At 37.4% G+C, this 19369-nt stretch overlaps 1 protein-coding gene across 4 annotated transcripts in view; it reads left to right on the top strand.

The window, feature by feature from the left end:
- The window catches only part of FRMD3 (FERM domain containing 3), a 146785-nt gene that overhangs the window by 64119 nt on the left and 63297 nt on the right, over nucleotides 1–19369 (top strand). For all 4 annotated transcript variants that reach the window (XM_074813018.1, XM_074813020.1, XM_074813019.1 and 1 more), the window contains exons 2-3: nucleotides 2318–2422; nucleotides 14729–14771. In XM_074813018.1, coding sequence (XP_074669119.1) covers nucleotides 2318–2422; nucleotides 14729–14771 — 148 coding nt within the window. The remainder of the gene's footprint in view (nucleotides 1–2317; nucleotides 2423–14728; nucleotides 14772–19369) is intronic.

Below are 19369 nucleotides of genomic sequence, written 5' to 3' on the forward strand. Positions count from 1 at the left end.
AGTTCATTGTAGATTAATTTTAAAACTGTGTGCAACTTGAATTTCACATCTGTGTTCAAATTTTTTCCTACTGCCTTTGTATTGAAATGTCACTGTGCAATTTTGTCTTAATATTTTGATGGTCTTATAGTTACCAAAGTTTGCAGACACTTCTAGATTTTAAACTGGAAAATACTTCACTGAGATATGACTGTGTAAGTGTAGACCTTTTTTTTGCCAGTCACGGAGAATGGCAGTTTTCTTTTCGTACTTTTCAATCATTGATACCAGCTTTGCCTTTTGAGGAAAGTTTTCTCTATGCTGTCACTAGCACACCCATACTTGTAACTAGGTACAGTATAAAAAAAGTCAGTGTATGTGTTAACCACTCTTAACAGCAAACAAGTCTGGAAAGAAACAATTACAGAAGGAAAACTGTTGCAGCTATGTTACAGGGAAAAAGATAGAAGTGCAGGGTGCAAAGCATGAGGATGAGTGAGCATGTACAGAAAACGGAGAAATTAGGTTAACATCCTTTGACACTGGCTGTTTAAAAATAGGAAAATAAAGTACAGAAATACCACGGCGCAGACAAGGCAGCAATGTCCTCCAGGCAAGTAGCAGCATGTGGAAGAGTAAAGGACACATGATGAGGGGTAAATACATAGGAGATACAAGGTGGAAGAAGAAAGTTGTGGAAGTAGATAGCTTACACAGTAGAAAGAAGCAGGCCCACCATGTCTAGGAAAAAGAAATCTGTAGAGAAACTGGAAATTCCATTGTGGCTGGAAGTGAATTTTTGAGGAGAGTAGGTCCATGTGGCAGGGAAGGGGATGACTGCAGGGGCCCTGTCGCACTGGAAGGGCTGTGCAGCTCTCTGCTGGTGCCTAACGGAGGCTGCTTTTTATTCAGTTGATCTGTTTGTTCAGTGATGGGAGTGAAAGGACAAGCAACTGTATCAATGTCAGAATTCCTTATTAATTGTAAAGATAAGAAAATAGAGCATTAGTTCACAGATTGTATTCTTTTCTAACACTCCGGTCTTGAAGCATGTCTCTTTTTTTGTGGGAAGCAGTAGGTCTCACTGGACAGTGGTGTTCCCGAGGCCATTGCTGTCTCTGCCCTTTAGAGTATGACCTTGGACAGGTCACGGCACTGTTTTTGCCTCAGCTGCTCCTGTGTGAAATGCAGATGATAACAATGTCCAGTTTTGTAAAGTACCTTGAGAAATGCAGGATCTGTATGTTCTTTTTTGCCTAGCTATGGTGTTTATTGTTTAAATTGCCTGTTAACTTCTTAAAGAAAGGTTGAATAAGGCATAGCATTAAAGTTTTCAGGGAGTCATTTGGAGGAACAATTAAATAATTTTTTTATATAATGTGACTGCACGTGCTGTGTAGTTTCATTTTGTAGACAAAGAGCTAAGTTCAAGTTGTTCATGTCAACAAAAAGTAGAGTCTTGCAAAGTCACTACCTGGTCCACTGCAGAGGCAACTCAGTGCAGCACAAGGGTGGACAGAGAGAAGGAAAGATATGTGCTCACCTGACACTGTGACATAGTCTGCTTAGAGTGGACTGTTTTAGGAGAACAGCTTTAGCCCAGTGTTAATACTCACACACATCACAACTCAGAAAAAAAAAATCACATGAGCTGGATCAGAAGAAATGTGAAAATTCATATAGGTTCTCCATATCTGGCAGTAGATTAAGGAGAAATGAAACAGTATTGGGATTGAAAAAAGCCTAAATAAAGAACGAGATTTTTAACTAAACATCATGTATACAGTAAGTTACCCGGTGACAATGCAAAGATGAAAACATCTCTTTCAGTCATTTGGGCATTTCTTCCTTGTACTATAGTGCTATAGTGCTGTCTGGGAATTAAGGATCAGGTCTCTTGCTGTGGGCATTGCGTAAAGATCCAGGAAGGTACTCACTGCTAAAACTGCTTTCAAACTTGGGGGATACAAAAAAACACACACTGTTTTGAAATTCCATAAGTAAATGGGCATCTCTTATGCCATTATAGCATCAGGTTATGGTTACTAGTAATATATTAAATGTTATAAATGTGCAGCTATTAGAGTAGCATGAATTTTCTTGAGGCAGGAGTAGTGATATTTTCTTAACGAATCAATTGTGAATGTACAGGGAGTATATTGATCACTGATCTCCTGCATGCTTTAGAGGAGATGAATGCTCAAATCCTTGTCCTCATCTGAATAACAACAAATTTCATGTGCCATTTTCCTTAACACTTCAATTAGACTTTTAAATATTTATAGACATCAAGTTCAGAATACTCAGAATAATGTATCAATTCTTTCTCTTTTTACAGAGGGAAACCAAAGGTCAGTTTCTCATAGATCACATCTGCAACTATTACAGCTTGCTGGAAAAAGACTATTTTGGCATTCGATACGTTGACCCTGAGAAGCAGAGGGTATGTATATGAACTCTGACTATGCTTTTAAGTAAGGCTAAATGGAATTTTTATATTTTCCAATAAGCAGGCAAGTTATAATGCAAAATTAGGTATCTCTGTGAGTTTATACTCTGGCTATAATCCGTAGAGGTTCTAAAGTGACATTATAAAATTAATTTTCCTCTCATTTCATGTATTTAGTTGCAGGTAAGTTGATATATTCTGATTTGTGTAGTTTTTCTGGGCACTGAAGCTAGAAAAGATCTATAGTCGTGTCTCAGAGGTAACACAAGGTAGGTCTAGGCTCTGGCAGTGTGCTGGAATTTGGGATTTCTATTTTTCTGTAGTGTATGCTTCTTGGGAGGTGTAGGTAGGGATCCTCTTGAGTTTAACAGCTAAAAGCAGTCATTCTATTCCACTTTTCACAGGGCGCATGGATTTAGGTATCTGTAATACACAAAAGACATATAATTTGTCAGGTTGTGGGGGGTTCTTAAGGTTAGTTCGCCCTATGAGCGTCTCTACAATTGTGCAATCAAATTTACAGGCCTGTGCTCTAGGCTTTTGTGTGGACAGTGATTAGTCATCTCTCCTAGGTGGAAGGTGGTCCTGTGCGTTGTATTCTGTAGGTGAATTTGCTGCTTCTACTCCCCATCTGGTTTCAGACAATTGTTACTGTTTGAGAGTAGGAAATGATGGTCTACAGAGGAAGCAGAAGTCCTCAGACAGTGAAATTCAGAACTGCTTCTTCACTGTGTGGTCCTGCTGGTCTCAAGATTAAGACTTAGATATGACTTTAAATATCATGGGGTCATATACTGGCATTTAATCTCTGGAAATGATCACCAGTTTGAAACTGCTGTGATTCAGGAGAAGAAAAACATTTTGCTGGGTATCTCTTTCTACACCCTAATTAGTTCAGTCAAAAATCACTGGCATTAGGGAATCACCCTCTAATCAACCTTATAGAATTACAATAGAATTACAGTAGCTTTGCAAAGCTGCAGTAGATTATTTGCATTGCATCCTCCTTTTATTCTGTTATTCTGACCAGTGTGCTTAATTCTTCCCAATCATTAAAACTGTAGAGGTGTTCACCTGGTTGGAATTGATAGGAGAAGTAGGTGGAGTGCTGGATTAGACTCTAATTAGGTAGGACTTAATAAGTACTTAGTTTTGTTGGGCCTTTCTCTGACAGTTACTCAAAATTGCTACAGAAAAGTTATTTTACTTAACAGCAATCAAGAGGGGTTTTTTTAGTAAGAACTTTATCTCTTTTTTTGGCAGAATACTTTAAAAAAATGATGCTTCAGAAAAAACTTTAAAAACCCACTCCCACTGGGATGCCTGTTAATCATACCTTATGTGGTTCCCATATTTCAAAGAGCTGTTGACTATATTGACAAATTCACTGCAGTATCTTATTCTCATTGACTATACCATTGTTTTTACATTTTGTAGCATAGCTAATTCTGTATTAAGTTTAGAGAAGATTATTGTTTATTCTGAAGCTTAATTTTTTTCTTGGTTAGTAGTAAAAGACAATCTGAGAAAATATTTCTGTTCTTACCTGAAAATCTTAGCTCTCCATTTTCCTTTATATCCAACAACTAAGAATACTGTGGCCATCCTGTGTAGTAAGATGGCTTATGTCAACCAGCCCACTCTTCAGTTGGATTTTGTTAAGCAAACTTCCCAAGCTTCCATTTTCCATACATACATTTTTAAATGCTGATTTGTAATTACTCTCATGTTTCTGAGCTTATGGATCATTTATCTAATTGGGTATTAGTTCATGATTTTAAACTCTCTCATGAATTAAGACATGAATTACAAGGCACATTTCTTTATACAGACTTAAATGCTCTGGATGATGAGTTGAAAGCAACATACATTTTTCTCTTAGGTTTATTACAATTCATCAACATAAGCTATTTTTACATGTAGTATCTTCTATTGTCCCTTTGTCCTGTTCCATTGGGTTTTTTCTTTTTTTTTAAGATTGCACTTCTAAGTATATATGCACTTTATACATAAAATGCTTTCCCTCAGAGTCGGTATTTCCTCTGCAACAAACCCTATCCTAAGGACTAAACTGCAGATAAATGTTATAATAAAGGAATAACGTTTTTATGTCATCTGGCTCTTTAGAATCTCTGATGTTGTTGAGGTTCACTCACCTGAGTTTTACCTCTGTATCAGATACAGATGCATGAATACCTCCCAGTCAGTTGCAGGAAGACTGTGAAACTATCTGATCTTAAAGAAGCATACTAACCAACAATCTCCTAGTAGTATAACAAGCATGGGACTTCATGAATAGAATAGTTATGCTAGGTCCCAGGAATTGTAGCTAGATAAACTTCATCAGTAGATGGCTTAGTAGAAAAGTAGAGAAAATCATGATTTTGAAATAATGAGGTAAGTGATGGCTCTTCCCACGGTTTTGTATTTTAACAGTTGTGAATTTAGCTGCCTGAAATTCATGTTAACAAAAACCCCTGAGATTACAGAGGAGTAGTTATTTATGTATGTGGTTATAGAGATAAGATGTAGCAAGTATAAGATGTAGTGGAGTCACAGGAGGAATGTCCCATCATCATAGCCACCTTGCAGGAAAGAGTATTTAGAGCTCTCTAGAAGAGATTTACAAAGCTCTGTGGAACTCTTGCAGGTTCCACCAAGGAAAAAGGGAGAGACATTTCATACAGTTCTTATGGGTTGTTCAGATGTATTACAAAACAGAAACAGTAGCTCAGTAAAGATCTGTAGGTGGAATTCACCAACAGCTTCTTTCTAAAGTTGAATCTTGTGGTTTGACTTGAGAACAATTGCTTTGAAGGGAAGTGATAATTCATCCTAAACCGGTTCAACAATGTGTATGACAATGTACTTCACTGCCCCATAGGCAAATAAAGAGATGTGGGACAGTGAATGAAACAAATATTACCTGGTCTGGTTTTGGCAATAAGCCACTGGCATGATGTGGCTGTGATAAAAGACAACATTTTGTTAGTCCCTTCTTAGGACTGTATTTTCAGGAAAGTATTAATGTCATTACACCTTAATGAGACATCAGCTATTCTGATCTAGATATCTGCATTTAAGAAAGATCAATTTAACTGAAACAGGAGAGGGAGCATGGAGCATTAGAAGGATAAAGAGAACGGAGAACTTGTTTTTGAGACGATATTAAAAAGGGCATAACCCATGTAGTGCAGCAAAACAAAGGATAAGAGGATATGGTTATGCATGCATCAGAGCATAAAGTAGAAAGAAAAAGAAACTTGAAGCTAGAGAGGCAGTTTCTTAATTAAGCCAATGAGAGCTGCAGCATCTGGAACAGCCATAATGGAGGCAATGGGGTAACATTTTAAACTAGATTTGTAAAGAATTTAAAGTGATATCTCTATAATTTTATGGAAGGGGTTTATATTAAACATTGACAGAGATAGAGACTAGGCAGCATCTTCTGAAGTTTCCTTCAAAGATTATGTAATAAAAGCTGAAACAAGAAAGCATAAAATTTTTTTAGGAGAGTTATTACTGATTTTGCGGGTAGCGTACAATTCATGTTGCTTTGCCCATTTTCTTGGAAGTCATGCATGTCTCTGTTATAGTTTATATTCCACTGCATAGTCTCTGTTTTTACACAGAAAGGGCTGTATCTGTGGTTCCAAATGAAACTGCCAAAATCACGTGTTTAATTCTGGCTTTCAGTGAATTATTCTTGGCTCTTTGAATAGTTAAACTATATGATGTAATAATATATTATTGTATAGTGTACATACACATACATGTATATATATAAATATTATGCAGAATTACTCCTGCTGGCATCTAGTCTACCAGTGATGCTTGCTTTCCTTTTATTTGTATGTAATTTTTTGTGTGAAGGTTGTGGAGTTGCTCCAAAAGCTAATTTGCAGTCCTTTGTTTTGTAATCTATTGAGGGAGCTCAAGCAGGCAAAAATACCAGCTTTAATTCATCCTAAATGTCTTCTTTCAGAGTATGCTACCAAAATGTAGCATTTTGACTTAGGAGTGTTGAAACACTTGACTGAGTTTGAGAATTTAAAAAATGAACTGATTCAGTATTTCAGATGTTTCAAATGAAATGTTTTAATATTTGTGTTTAGAACATACAGAACTTCTGACTGTGCAAAATGATAATTGAGCTAATTATCTTAGGTTGTCACAAAATTTTGAAATGTGGAAAAACTATGGTGGGAAACAGATGTTGTTTTTACAGGATATTTTTCAAGTAAGTTATAATGTATACTCCTTCCTCCCCACAGCCACCCTTTTATAATAATCCTTTCCTTCTGCATAAGTAAATGTGTGTGGATATTTCAGGCACACTTAAACTTTGCAAAATTTTCTATAGTTTTTCATTCTGTATTCCAGACTGAAAAAGAAACTCTGGAAGACCCTCTTAACAGCAGACAGCACGGTACCTTTTTTAATATCTTTGGGTATACAGGAGAGTAACAATGCCAATGACCTCAAATTCAACTAGCAGTTAAAGACTCTAGGTTCTATACCATATCTGTTTTATCTTGTAGCATCACATCTGGATGTTCCTTTGGGGAAACTGTGCCTTAGGGTAGCTTCAGAAAAGCTAGGACTGTATTAAAAGTATGCAGAAAATTGCAGTATGCCATTTTATGTCTAATAGTACTACAGTGGTAACAAATGAGTTCCTGGTGTTCATATACTAACTGTTGAGTTTTTTGCCTGGATTTCTGAGAAAACCAGATATATGGGATCAAATTGCATTTCTCCTTGACTCTCAACTGTAGTAACTTTTGAAGCCAGTTTTGGTCAACTTTGGCTGGGAGTATAGGTCTGAAACATTAAGTTCTTGTAAGGTTTCACTAAGATAAGCTGCCACATTGTTGGGTAAAACCCTATTATTCTTCTCACTGAGGGAAGTGCTATAGGGCAAACCCACTCCATAGGGAATCTAGAGAGAGCTGAGAGAGAGAGACACTATAAGAACCCATAAACCATCATTTGGAGTTTGTATTTTTTAGAAATAAGTGGTTTCAAACATGAAACACACCTGGAAGGAGGTGTTACTGATTCTGCTACTCGAGGAACTACCTATTTGTACATTTTCATGTGCTAGATACTATATTAAGGCCAATTATCACACCCTCACCCTTGAGGAAATGCAGCATGGCTAATTCTGTGCCAGATACCCTGGCCTGACTGAGCACCTTTTTTGTGGGTTTTGGACTGGTAGGAGATGGGAATAGGATGATATAATGCAGCTACTGTTCACCATCTCTCACTAGAAAGGATCCCTTGTTGAGAGAGGCCACTGGTATTGAGGGGAATGGAGTATTGGGCTGAAGGAAGACAATAGTGTGGTGAAATTTATTCTTTAAGTCCCTTCAGGAGGGCATCTGAGCAGTGATTTAAAGTGGAAATAATTAAGTTTTGGGTTTCTTATCGCCAGTGGATGGATTTGACCATGTGCTTGTGATTATGTTTTTGGATGTGAAAGTATGAGGTGGAGCAACCCTTGGGGTAGGTTGGAAATACTAGGTGTTACAAAGAGGCTTTGTAGGACCCTGAAGCAACTGTGAAGTCTCACCAGTCACTGTAGAAATGTTTGAGATCATAATCACCCTGAAGCATTAAGATGCTTTGTCATTTGAATGTGCTGCAGGGATGTCTGGGAGCAACACAATAGTGCAGTGTTTTTAGCTCTGCGCATGTATGCCTGGCAGTATGAAAACAGAGCTTTCAAATCAGTGAAACTGCTGTATGAATACACTCCCACTACGCAGCTGATCTTGAAGAGTGGCTGTGAGTACACTGGGATGTTCTGACTTTACCATTGTTGGAAAGATGACATTGTGCACTGTGGATTTGCCAGTACTCCTGCCAGCTTCCCCCTAGAGAACTGTCACAAACACAATCCTCATTTTGTTTTCAAGCTTAGACACCATGAAAACTGGTGGGCACCTCTACACACAGGTAGTTTTTTGTCAGATTACATGTTTATTTCACTAGTAAGGCTGCTAGGGAGTCCTATTTGTATTCTAGACAGAACTTCCAATGGACCTGGGCAGCATATTTATTTAATCCTATAATCTAAATTATAGGATTAAGCATTGTCCCAGTATTTACTAGGGAAGGAAATTGAAACCTGTTGTGAGTAATGAATTTCTTTATCATGAAGTAGCAGTTCTGTTTTTAATGGGACATGTACACAAAATGCACAGCTGTTCCTCATTAGAGAGACCTTTTGAAAGGGTCAGCAAATCTTGGGAGCAGCTGATCTCTGCTTTACCAACAACAGCTATTTAATACATGGTCTTAAAAATGTGCACTTAGTCCCACGTGAGGGCGGTGAAGGTTGGCAGAAAGAGACAACAGATAATTTGCAACCTCAGTTTAACAAAGCTGTGTCTTTGTGTAATGACTCATAAGGCTCAATACAGCTATGTAAAGAGCTAACTGGGAGCTATGCGGTCTCTTTGAAGGGGTAGAGCAGAAATAGTGTAAGCTGAACACCAGAGTGACTGAGCCATAGGTTAATTAAAACTTTAATGCTTTCCATGCATATGAATCTCTTCTCCTGGACAGAGTTATTGCAAAAATTATGTGCTTTTGCACAAAGTCTTGCTGTGACCCTGCTTGGTGTGTGCAGTTCAGGTCATGCTGTTTCAAAAAAATATAGTAGAACTAGAAAAGGAACAAAGGCCATGAGAATGATGTCAAGTAGGAATGAATTTCATATGAAGAGAGATGGATTAGACAAGAATAATTCAGCTAGGAAAAGAGGTGAGCAAGAGAGAGAGAAAGAGAATGAGCAAGAGACAATGAGAGAGAAGGGTATGATGTAAAACAGCTTGGAGAAGGTGATGAGGGAAAGATTGCCCTGTAATTCTTAGAATTAAAATGCACTTAAGAAAATTATAAAACAGTTGGTATTGAGAAATAGTTTTTAAAATACCATAACTAGTTGTAAAATTCATTGTAACTGCCAAAAAAATTTTTAAAAGTGTCAAAAAAATAAGTGTTTAGAGAAATTGGTGAAAGTCTACAAAGACTTGCAAACAAATTGTAATGGAGGCTGATGGAAAGAGCCCAGTGAACACAATGGGAGTTACTGCTCTTGTTCTTTTTGTAACTGTTTGCTTCAGGCCATTTTCAGGGACAAAGTGCTGAGTTAAATGGATACTTGCTTTTACCAGTAGAGGTGCATTTATGTACTAAACAGAATCTTGTCACAAATACACTTAATTCAGCAGTAACACTACTACATGAAATATCTTGTGTGAAGATTAGTAACCTTGTAAACCAAATCATTCTGCAGGCTATTTTAATAAAAATAAACATGTTTTTTCCATCAGTTGTGAACTTGTTGTCTGTGAGCACATGGTGGCTCATGCATACATCACTATATGCAGATTTTATGGCCAGATGTTCAGCTGATGTAGAGGTTGTGTATTGGTTGAGCTACTCCAAATTGCTACATTGGAGTTTCTCTGAATATTTTAGTGTAATAGGAATAGCAGAATAAGAATTTGGAAATTTGTTTAATAAATTCCAGTTCAGAATTATACAAACGGTGATTCTGTTTCAGCATATGGTACTATTTCTGGACCAGGTTAATTTTTGTGATAATGATGTACGTTGTTTTTTCCTGCTTAGCATACCACTAAGCAGAGCCCATGTTCTGATTTTGGGAACAGTACAGAGGGACAGCTCCTTCGCTGCAATAGAGCAATACTGATATTCTTGGTATAGAGGCTCTTGAACCATGAAAAAATGGTTTCAGCCTCGGAGCATGAAGAGGAGGCACACAGGGTTCCCTGGATCATTTGGCATGTGTTGTCCTGGTACAGAGTGAGCACCCAATTAATCCCCTGTCAGAGCTTCCATTAGCTTTGGATAGAGTTCCTATTTTTTTTTTCTGAGTCTGACTTTTGGCAGGTGGTGACCTGGTGCAAGTCACTGCCTTGATGCTAAAGAAAATTGATTGTAATTTTCCTTTTCATTCAAGGAAAAGGTTAGGTATTAATTTTCAAGATTAATATAGGGTTGAGATTCAAATAAAGTTAATTTTATTACTTTTCTAGCAGTGTTTCACTGCATATCTCCCTTCTCCTGCTCTCTTCTGTCCTTTAAACAAAGTCTTCAAATCCAGTCTTGTCTGTCTAGAATATTCTTGTGGCATCTGCAGGTTCTTCTGATTCTGTTTTGCTGTATGTGCATCTGAGCACTTGACTGAGTATTGTTTGCCAAGGGGGATTTAGATATTCACGGCATTTGGCCACTTTTGGTTGCCCCTTAATTACTGGTCCTCTTGCAAACACAGGGACTAAATCAAAAGCCTCTTGTGTTGGAGGAGGGGAGAGATTTTTCACTGAATTCATTGGACTTCCAGTTGGTCAGGTCCCAAGCACCTGCTTTTGGCTTGCAGTTTTTTAGGAGATGGGCTTTGGTTTATTCCAGTCTTATGTAGAAGTCCATACGACTGGAGTACATATCTTTGCCCTGTAGAGTGGCTGTTGCAATGTATAGGAAGAACAGTGTGGGGATTTTAATGACACCTGGCCCCTTACAAGGGCTGTAAGAATAGATATGGGACATTATGTCCTCTTTCCTCCCTGCTTCTTATTCTAAAACCCTTAACCCTGTGCTATACTGAGACCAAGCTCAGTCCTGTCTGAGTTTCTCAGTGAATAACTTTGTTTGAAACAGGTTGTTGGCTGAAGTATCTTTACTAAAGGCTCATCAGTGTTTGTAGAGTTAAATCGACTTTCTAGAATGGTGCTTTTGCCCTTGTGTCATGTCCTTGCTCATCCTGGGCTTTTGCTGTGCAAGCTGGTAGCGCATCAGCTGCTCAGCATTTGTGGGTGAGCAAGAACACACCTGGCATTGCTAAGGACTAGTCAATGCCACCTAAGGTTCATCAGGGGTGAGTGCTGTATTTACAAAGTAAAAATTGTACTAGTCTGAAACACAGCATGCAGTCACAATGAAACCTTAGTCAGAAGGGAATTCTCAGCATATTTTAGGATCCCTGAATCAAAAGTGATATCCATGATAGTTTACTTACTCAGCACTGGCACTTGAAGCACCAAGACTTGTTATCTATCCCATGACTGACCTTCTGGATCTCTAAGTATCTTTCTTTCTGCCTTCTGCTTCTGTGAGGACATCTGTCTGACCATCTAGATACCCAGCTCTTTCGGTGGAAGAGATTAGAAACTGGCAGTGCTGAACATGAATCTCCTCACAGGAACCTCGGTAACAGATGTTAGCTGGATTAGGATCAGATTCTTTTCTTCTCCATTGAGCAACAACCATGTTGCTAACATGTCATCAAGGAAGTGGGAGGCTCAGCCTCTGCAGGAATGATTTCTGATGATCATTAAGTACAACCACATATAAAGCCAACCTGGTGTGAAGGTGTAGGCCACCATCTTATTAAAGCAACCTTTATGGACAACAGTGTGAAATACATGAGGCAAAAATGAAACCATGTAAGACTGTTGTTTTTTTTTCCTTCCCCCTAGTTTGCACATTTTACGGCAAGTAGAGAAATTAAAGATTCATGTCTCTGGTTCCAAGTTTATGTCTGGCTTGGTTTTTTTGTCTGTTTTATTTGTCTTATTTGTGTTAGCCTTACAAGAAAGAATTGAAAACACCTGTGATCTGTTCCTGCAAGGCAGTAGCATACAGTAGTAATGAAAATTTTTTACAGTTGAAGATTTAATATACATTTAAAATTTGACCTGACAAGCTAACTTGAAATTTTATATTTTCCTTTCATATGAGAATTTTTTTTTCTTTTTTGGAATGCTAGATGCTTTTCAGTTGAATATTCCTGCAGAAACCTGTAGATAAATTTATAGGAACTTAATCTGGCCCTAGCTATAACAGCTAACTAATCTTGGAATAAATATAGCATGAATACTCTGTAATAGAGATGAGGCATGGTTATTGATTATTAATAGTCAATGCTGTAAGGCTGGAAGATAAATACACCAGGAGAAAATCTTTTCTAAAATTCATATTGAAATATGCAAGCAAATATAGAGGTGGCTATTTTTAGAAGTACTAGCAATGACTAGGTGCTCAGTGTCTTTTCAACCCATTTTTAACCCATGAAAGTCAGGTCTTAGTCAAACATGTTTGGTTTTGGACATGTTAGTTAGATCTGAATTCCTGGGGGTCTGGTGCACTGCATGAGGAATTTAATCCGTGTTTCCCCTTTTTCATTATTCATGTGGTGAATTATGAGGATTTCATATTTGCAAATTGGCTTTTTTTTACCTCTGACTTTTTGTTAGAATAGGTAATTGAATTTTCCAAACAGCTGTAAATGCTGACCTGGTCTGTGCTAATATTTCAGCCTGGCCATTCAAAATCAAACAAATTGTGTTGTGCTCCTGTTAGATGAAAATAGATGCCTCTTAACTCTTAGTTCCCTGGGAACTGTACAGCACAGCTCAGTGTCCAAGTTCTTCTTTGCTGTCTGAATCTTCAGGTAGGACTCTCTTGGTCCTGGTGGAGATGGTGGTGTGGGCATGTGAAGAAGTTAAGGAAAGTAAAATTGCATATCTTTGTGTCTTGACTGGTTTCCTATTTGTGAATTCATTCTGGATTATGTATCTATAAAGTACTGCAGACTTTATCCAATTTCTTAATTTGCCTTACCTTTTTATGAACAACCCTCAGCCCCCATTGTTCAGAGCAAAATGTATAAATAATATTTCTGTGTGATTTAAAAAAGAATGAAATGAGCTAAATATTTCTGGTAAGTTGGTGAAACAGTCATTGCTTTCTCAATTCTGTTTCTTCATGTCCTCACAAAAGAGAGGTACTGGGTAGAGGGAAGAGGTGAAGAAATGGTGTGGGATGGTTTATTGTTGTTGTTTGAAGTTTGGGGTTGTTGGTTTTTTGTTTTTTTTGTCTTTTGAGTATGAGGGTTCCATATCAGTCTTTCAGTGATAACTGAGCTTCAAGCAGAAATACATAGTAGTGCTTATCACCAATATTGCTGTAAACTATAATGCAGGAGTTTCTGAGAAGCCACAGCATATAAGCTGCAGATATTTGAAAATGTTCTTTCCAAGGTATTTCTTTTGTCAGAAGTTCTGTTCCAGAAAACTAATTTACAGTTACATCTGATTTTAACTGAATTCTTGAGATGTCATGACTTTTAGAATAATAACTTTCTGTCACCTATTAATAATGCCTACAAAATGTCTTCCTCTGGCCTTTTTCTGTAGTAGAATTACTATAAGTTTTGAGAAAAAATAATAGCTGATGTATGATATTTTAAGTATTACATATGGTTTAAAAAATGTGAGGTATTCTGTTTGCAGCAGACCGTAGGGTTTTAGAGCTAGAATGAAAAGTGTTAAAAATGAAACCCTCAGTGTAAGGCCTTCCAGTGTTGATTATGCTTGTTAAAGCTGAATACTGTGCTTTTTGACCAGCTGCTTCTGCAGCACAAATCTCATTTTAGTGTGGAGATTTTTTGCTTACAGGAAAAATCCTACTACAACTGCTGTTGGCTGTGGTCAGAAGTGGCACTTGAATATCATTGTGGTTTTTGTCAATCAAAACATCCTCCTGAACAGTTCAGCTAGTGTTAGCAGGGAATGTGCTAAGGCTCTTAAATAAAATGTGAGCCTAGCTTTTTGTCATAGAAGCATCTGAGCATATTTTCCAGGAGAATAAAGAAATGAAAGTTTTCCTACCATTGCAGTCTTTCCCTGGAAAGTTTTACCCCAGTTGGTAGGCTTCCATAACTCTCTGCTGTGCATTGACTGTCTAACATAAACATTTCATGGAAAAGGACACACTTTTTCCCTTCAGGTTTTAGTTCTTGCTAGAAGAGAACAATAGCTTTTGTTCTGAGGGTGCTGACTGAGAATTTACATATGCTTTCGTTATAAGAACTGTAGAAGACAGCATTAATGAACAGATGATGTTAGTGTTTCTGGATAGTCTGTCCTACTGTCCAGTATGATAATTTTTCTGGAAAAAAATGGCTGAAAGCATAAGTCTGAAATGTTTGATACAAATTAATCCTGAGATCCTGTCTTCTTTAAATTTCTCTTTGAAATATTCATTTTTGTCTCAACTACATCTTGCAAGCAGTAGTAACATCAAGTGTGCTTATACAATGCAGTTCCAGTATTATAACAGTATGGAAGTGCTTTTTCCAGTTTATGTATGTCTCAGTGAAACAAAAATTCTACTTCCTATTTTTGGTACCACATACATCTGCAAGATGTTGTTTGCTGTGATCTATATTAACCTCTGCTCTCTACTTTGCCTTTCCAGCACTGGCTTGAGCCCAACAAGTCCATCTTCAAGCAAATGAAATGTAAGTGTTGAGAGCTCATGTTTTTGAACTGCTTTTGAAATGCCCAAAGGTTTTCCTGTGTTTCCATGCAGTAATTTAGGACATGCTTCATTTGGTTCTTGGTGCAATTAGGCCCTCCGTGTCCTGTCTGGACTCCTAAAAATTCCATGCAACCGTCATTTCACTGTCTCACAATGCTCTGCACATCAACAACTTTCCCTTACTGCTCAAGGCTAGAGCTAGAGGCCAGCTGATGTATGTGGGATGGCATATCTGGTGGGAAGACCTGTATGTTCTGACTCTCGTTTACAGTCAGATGCAATCAGCTACTGGGAGATGGCAATAAAATAGACAATATGACAATCTGCTTCTGGGTCTTTCTGGTTTGCTTTCTTTCCACTGCCCGCTGCTTCCTGACAATGCAGATCATTGGTTTGAGATCATTCTTACAGTCCAGCAAACTCAAGTGCTTTGGGTTAAATGGTGAGCTCCTGCCACAGGCAAGTGGAAAATTACAAACACTATTTAAAAAAGACTCCTCAAAATAGGAATGTATTATTTTAATTATCTTTTTGAAATGTTACATTCTGGCTCATCCTTTTCATTAAATCGGCCAACTGTGAAGACTTCTTCAAGAAACAGAACTATCTATCTACTTAGTTTATGAAATTAAGGAGAATTTTACTCACAGACCCCCTATATGCAGTTGTCTTCTGTTTTAAGCATAAATATAAGTTTTCTTTTGTGTGGGAGATAATGTATTTGTTTTAAAATGTGATGAGGCTTAAGAGATTGTCTAATATGTAAAACCAGTTAATCTTGGGTGTTCGCTGGACTACATGAAATACTTCAAGAAATTCTTCCATTAATGCAGGAGTGGTGTATATTGCAATATGTGTGTACATGTGTATATAAGCATGAACACATGCACCTAGCAAATTCAGTGTAAACTGTTTATATCTAGTGTTCAGGTAGCTGGAGCGTTATCTGGTAAAAAATAAATTCAAGAATGTCAAGCTAAAACTAAGCTGGGCTCCTCTGCAGTGCTAGTGAAGGAAGAAAGGAGGGACTGTAATAATTACAAATTATCTTTATCTCTTTCTTCCTTCTGATGTGTTATCAAAAGTAGAACAGAATTTCCTCAAAGTATCCTCTAATCTGCATTTGCATCGCTGCTTTCACTCAATAAAGTGTAAGGGCTCATGCTTCTTGCTGCGCTTTGCATAGCAACATATTCAGGATCTCTCCCAACAGATGCAATGAGAGTGTTTTGATTTATTCAAAACAACTCTACCTGCATATAGATGATGTCTAGATGTGGTTGATGATATTCCATAAACTCCATAGATGTAGTGATGCGATGGTCTCATCAGAGGACTTGTGTGGTTTATGGGGTAGAATCCTAATCAAAACTCTGAAGACTGAAAAATGAATACATAGAAAAAAACCAAAATAAAATGCAAGTAGTATAAGGTTATTTATCACAGTGAAAAGGTCTCAAAAACCACAGAAAAAGAGAATGAGATGCTAATAAAGTGTTTTGTTATCAGCCTTAAATTTAGGGCACAGAGGTAGAATTAACTATGTGATTGGCTTTTCGTGAGCAATTTCACTTTAATACTAGTGTAATTTAGAACTTTAGTTGCTACAGTAACCCTTTAAGGAAACAAGCCAAGGAGATATATCTATTTTTTATATACATGTGTAGAATCCATGTAGACTATGCATAAATATATCTTTTGCTTCCACAGGTTTCAAGGATTTTTTTGTAAGCATTTCACATCAGGAACCTCTTATTTTTTAAAAAATATACTATGTTAATGTAGAACACTAAATAAGTTCTAAAGGCACACAAGGTTAATTTCATCCTTCTCCCTCTTGGTTCACACTTCTAAAACTTCAGTCAAGTTTTTCACCAGCTTTTAAAAACAATTTTTCTCTTACATAAATATTTTTTTCTTGTTGTTTCAGAATGTGTAGTTTTACTTAGGCTTATCATTCCCTATAAACTCTTAATCTACACAGAAGATTAATGATTCAGTGGCCTTTGCTTAAAAATGAATGCACATGAGACTTTGTCCCTTATACACTGCTATTTGTGCCAAGGGGTGCAGCTTCCATATCCCTCTTTGTTCTGGTCAGGGTGTTACAGTTCAGGTGTTTAGCTAGGATACTGTTTCATGTATATTGGGTAGCTTGTTTTAGTTAAATGCAACTGAAATAAAACTTAAAAACATATGATCAGTTACCTGGAAACCTTCCATGCTGTGTGTGTAGTTCCTTCAGGAGGGCCTAATCATGACTGCTTTCAGCATATGATAATGATTTTATTAACCATTTAAATTGTTTTATTTATTCTTTTGCCTTCATCTCTTATGTGCTGTTAGCACATAAGCTGGCAAATTAATAGCCCTTTTTTAGTGAGAAAGCAAAGCCTGTGATGGTAGAAAATTTTGACAAAGCCTTGGGCATTTCACTAGAGAAGCTGCTCCTTATCTGACAGATAGAGGACCACTCTGGAAGAAGACGCTCAAAGCTACTCTAAAACTTACTCTATTCAGGCTAGTTTTGTGTTGAAGAAATGTTGTTACTGCAAATTGAGTTCTGTTTTAGGAAGGTTTGTTGTTAATGTTTCCACTTTAATGTGTGAGTAAGTGGTAGAAAGTAATTTTGCTTTCAAGGAATTGAGGAATTGTCTGGTTTGACAATCTCATCTCTTGAGCTGAAACAATTCACTGTCCATCTTACTTTCCACTGCAAGAATTTCTCCAGTGCTGTAAAATCTGTAAGACAAAAGCCTTACTAAATATTTACATGTGATCAAATGCATTTTTGGAGAAACATTAGGCTTACGATCCATTTTAAAATTAGGATGGAGAGGAAAGTGGACAGCTGTGCAGGTTCCCTCCTTTCCCTTTCAAGTGTTCATTGCTTGTGGCTGGTTTTCTAACTGGGAAAGAGGAACAGAAAAAGGATCCTGTTCCCTTCTATAATTGCAGGGTACCTTCTTATCTTGAGAGATGAATTGGGTGGAGGGGATCATATTCTTTTTAACATTTCAAATTGCAGGTCTTGATTGTTCCATTCTTGAAGGTGTTGCTGAGAAAGGACCTCTGTTTAGCAGGCTGCAGAAGCCTTGTTTTGTATTGCTTGCTGCACTGCTGAGAAGGAATATTGTTACAGAAGCTTGAGTGTAGGGAATGCTTTGTAAAGCAGGCTTCAAACTGCCTTGCCAAATCTCCTGTGTATTATGTGCATTGGTGTATACTTCTGTCATCTGCTGTCCTTCTGCTACGAGGAAAACATTTGCTATTATAACCTTTTCTATTAACTGAATGTGGGCTATTTTTTAGTGCAGTCTGAGTGTTTTTCTTGCCTTCAGAGGGCTTGTCAAGATTTGATTAGCTTGAATGTTCCAACCATCCCTAGAGAACACTTAAGGCTTGTTTTTCTTTCTCCATTTCGTCTTACTTGTTTCTATTTGTTATTGTTTTCTTGCTTTCTTTTTTTCTGTATTCGTCATCTCTCCTTCCCCATCTTTTCTGACACTCCTCTTTGTGTCTTAAATGAGTTGTATCTAAACAAGTAAAAAAAAGTGAAATCAGCAGTTTTTGTTGAGGCTGACTATACTTAAAAGAAGTGCAACATGAAGTCTTGAAAGGGGAAAATATTCCTTCATCTTCAAAAGCAGTTGAACCTTCCAAAAGATACCAATCGTAACAAAATTGTAATGCATTTTTATTTTCTGTTGTTTGTACATCACATGGAACTATGTGATATCCAGACGTGTTTCGGAAAACTGCAGCATACGAATAAATACTGCAGTCAAAGTAGCTTGAAGTATCATGATTGTTGAACTAATTTCCACATGCAGTTTATACAAACCGGTGATCTAGAAGGGTTGAGGAGATGGTACAGTAAAATGTTCTGGTAGCTTAGTGATTACTGTTAGAGATTACAATAACTAAAATGTAATTTCTTATTTCACCTGTTCTCTTGCTTCATTTTCTCTGTAATTTTCTTTGCCCTTTTCTTCTGCCTTCCCTCTTTTCTTCCTGTAAAAACACCGTCTCTTCAAGATTTAGGAAAGTTAGATTGACTGTGTGCATTCAGTATGCATTAAGACTAGGGGACTTAAAACTGGAATATTCTAGATCTGCACTTTACTATGAATTAAAGTTGCATGGATGCTTTCTTTTGAAAGAGCAAAACAAAACAAAACCCCCAACCCCCAACTTGTTAAAATTAAGGTCTATAAATATTGAGTACTAGTGTAAATATGCAAAAAGTGAATTTCATAGTTAAGTATTTTAATAAAAGGATTGTAATTCTGCACTCGGGTCTATAGGACACTCCCAAATGAGCACAGTGATCACATGTTCCCATTTTGTTTGAAGCCCCAGCTTTTCCTCTGTTTCTGTCCATGTAAAAATGGCTATGCTGGTAAACATTTTGGTAAAGTACCCTTGCACGGCTTACTATGCTGACACCCTTGTTGTTTGGACAGCCGTTCTGCCTTGGCTGGAATCTCTCTCAGTGTGACCAGCAGGCCTGTCAGTTGATGGCCTCTGTAATATAGGTGGATTTTTTCTGGCACACCATTTACCTTTTGAAGATGC

Source organism: Strix aluco, chromosome Z, assembly GCF_031877795.1.
Source record: "Strix aluco isolate bStrAlu1 chromosome Z, bStrAlu1.hap1, whole genome shotgun sequence".
Classification (NCBI taxonomy): domain Eukaryota; kingdom Metazoa; phylum Chordata; class Aves; order Strigiformes; family Strigidae; genus Strix; species Strix aluco.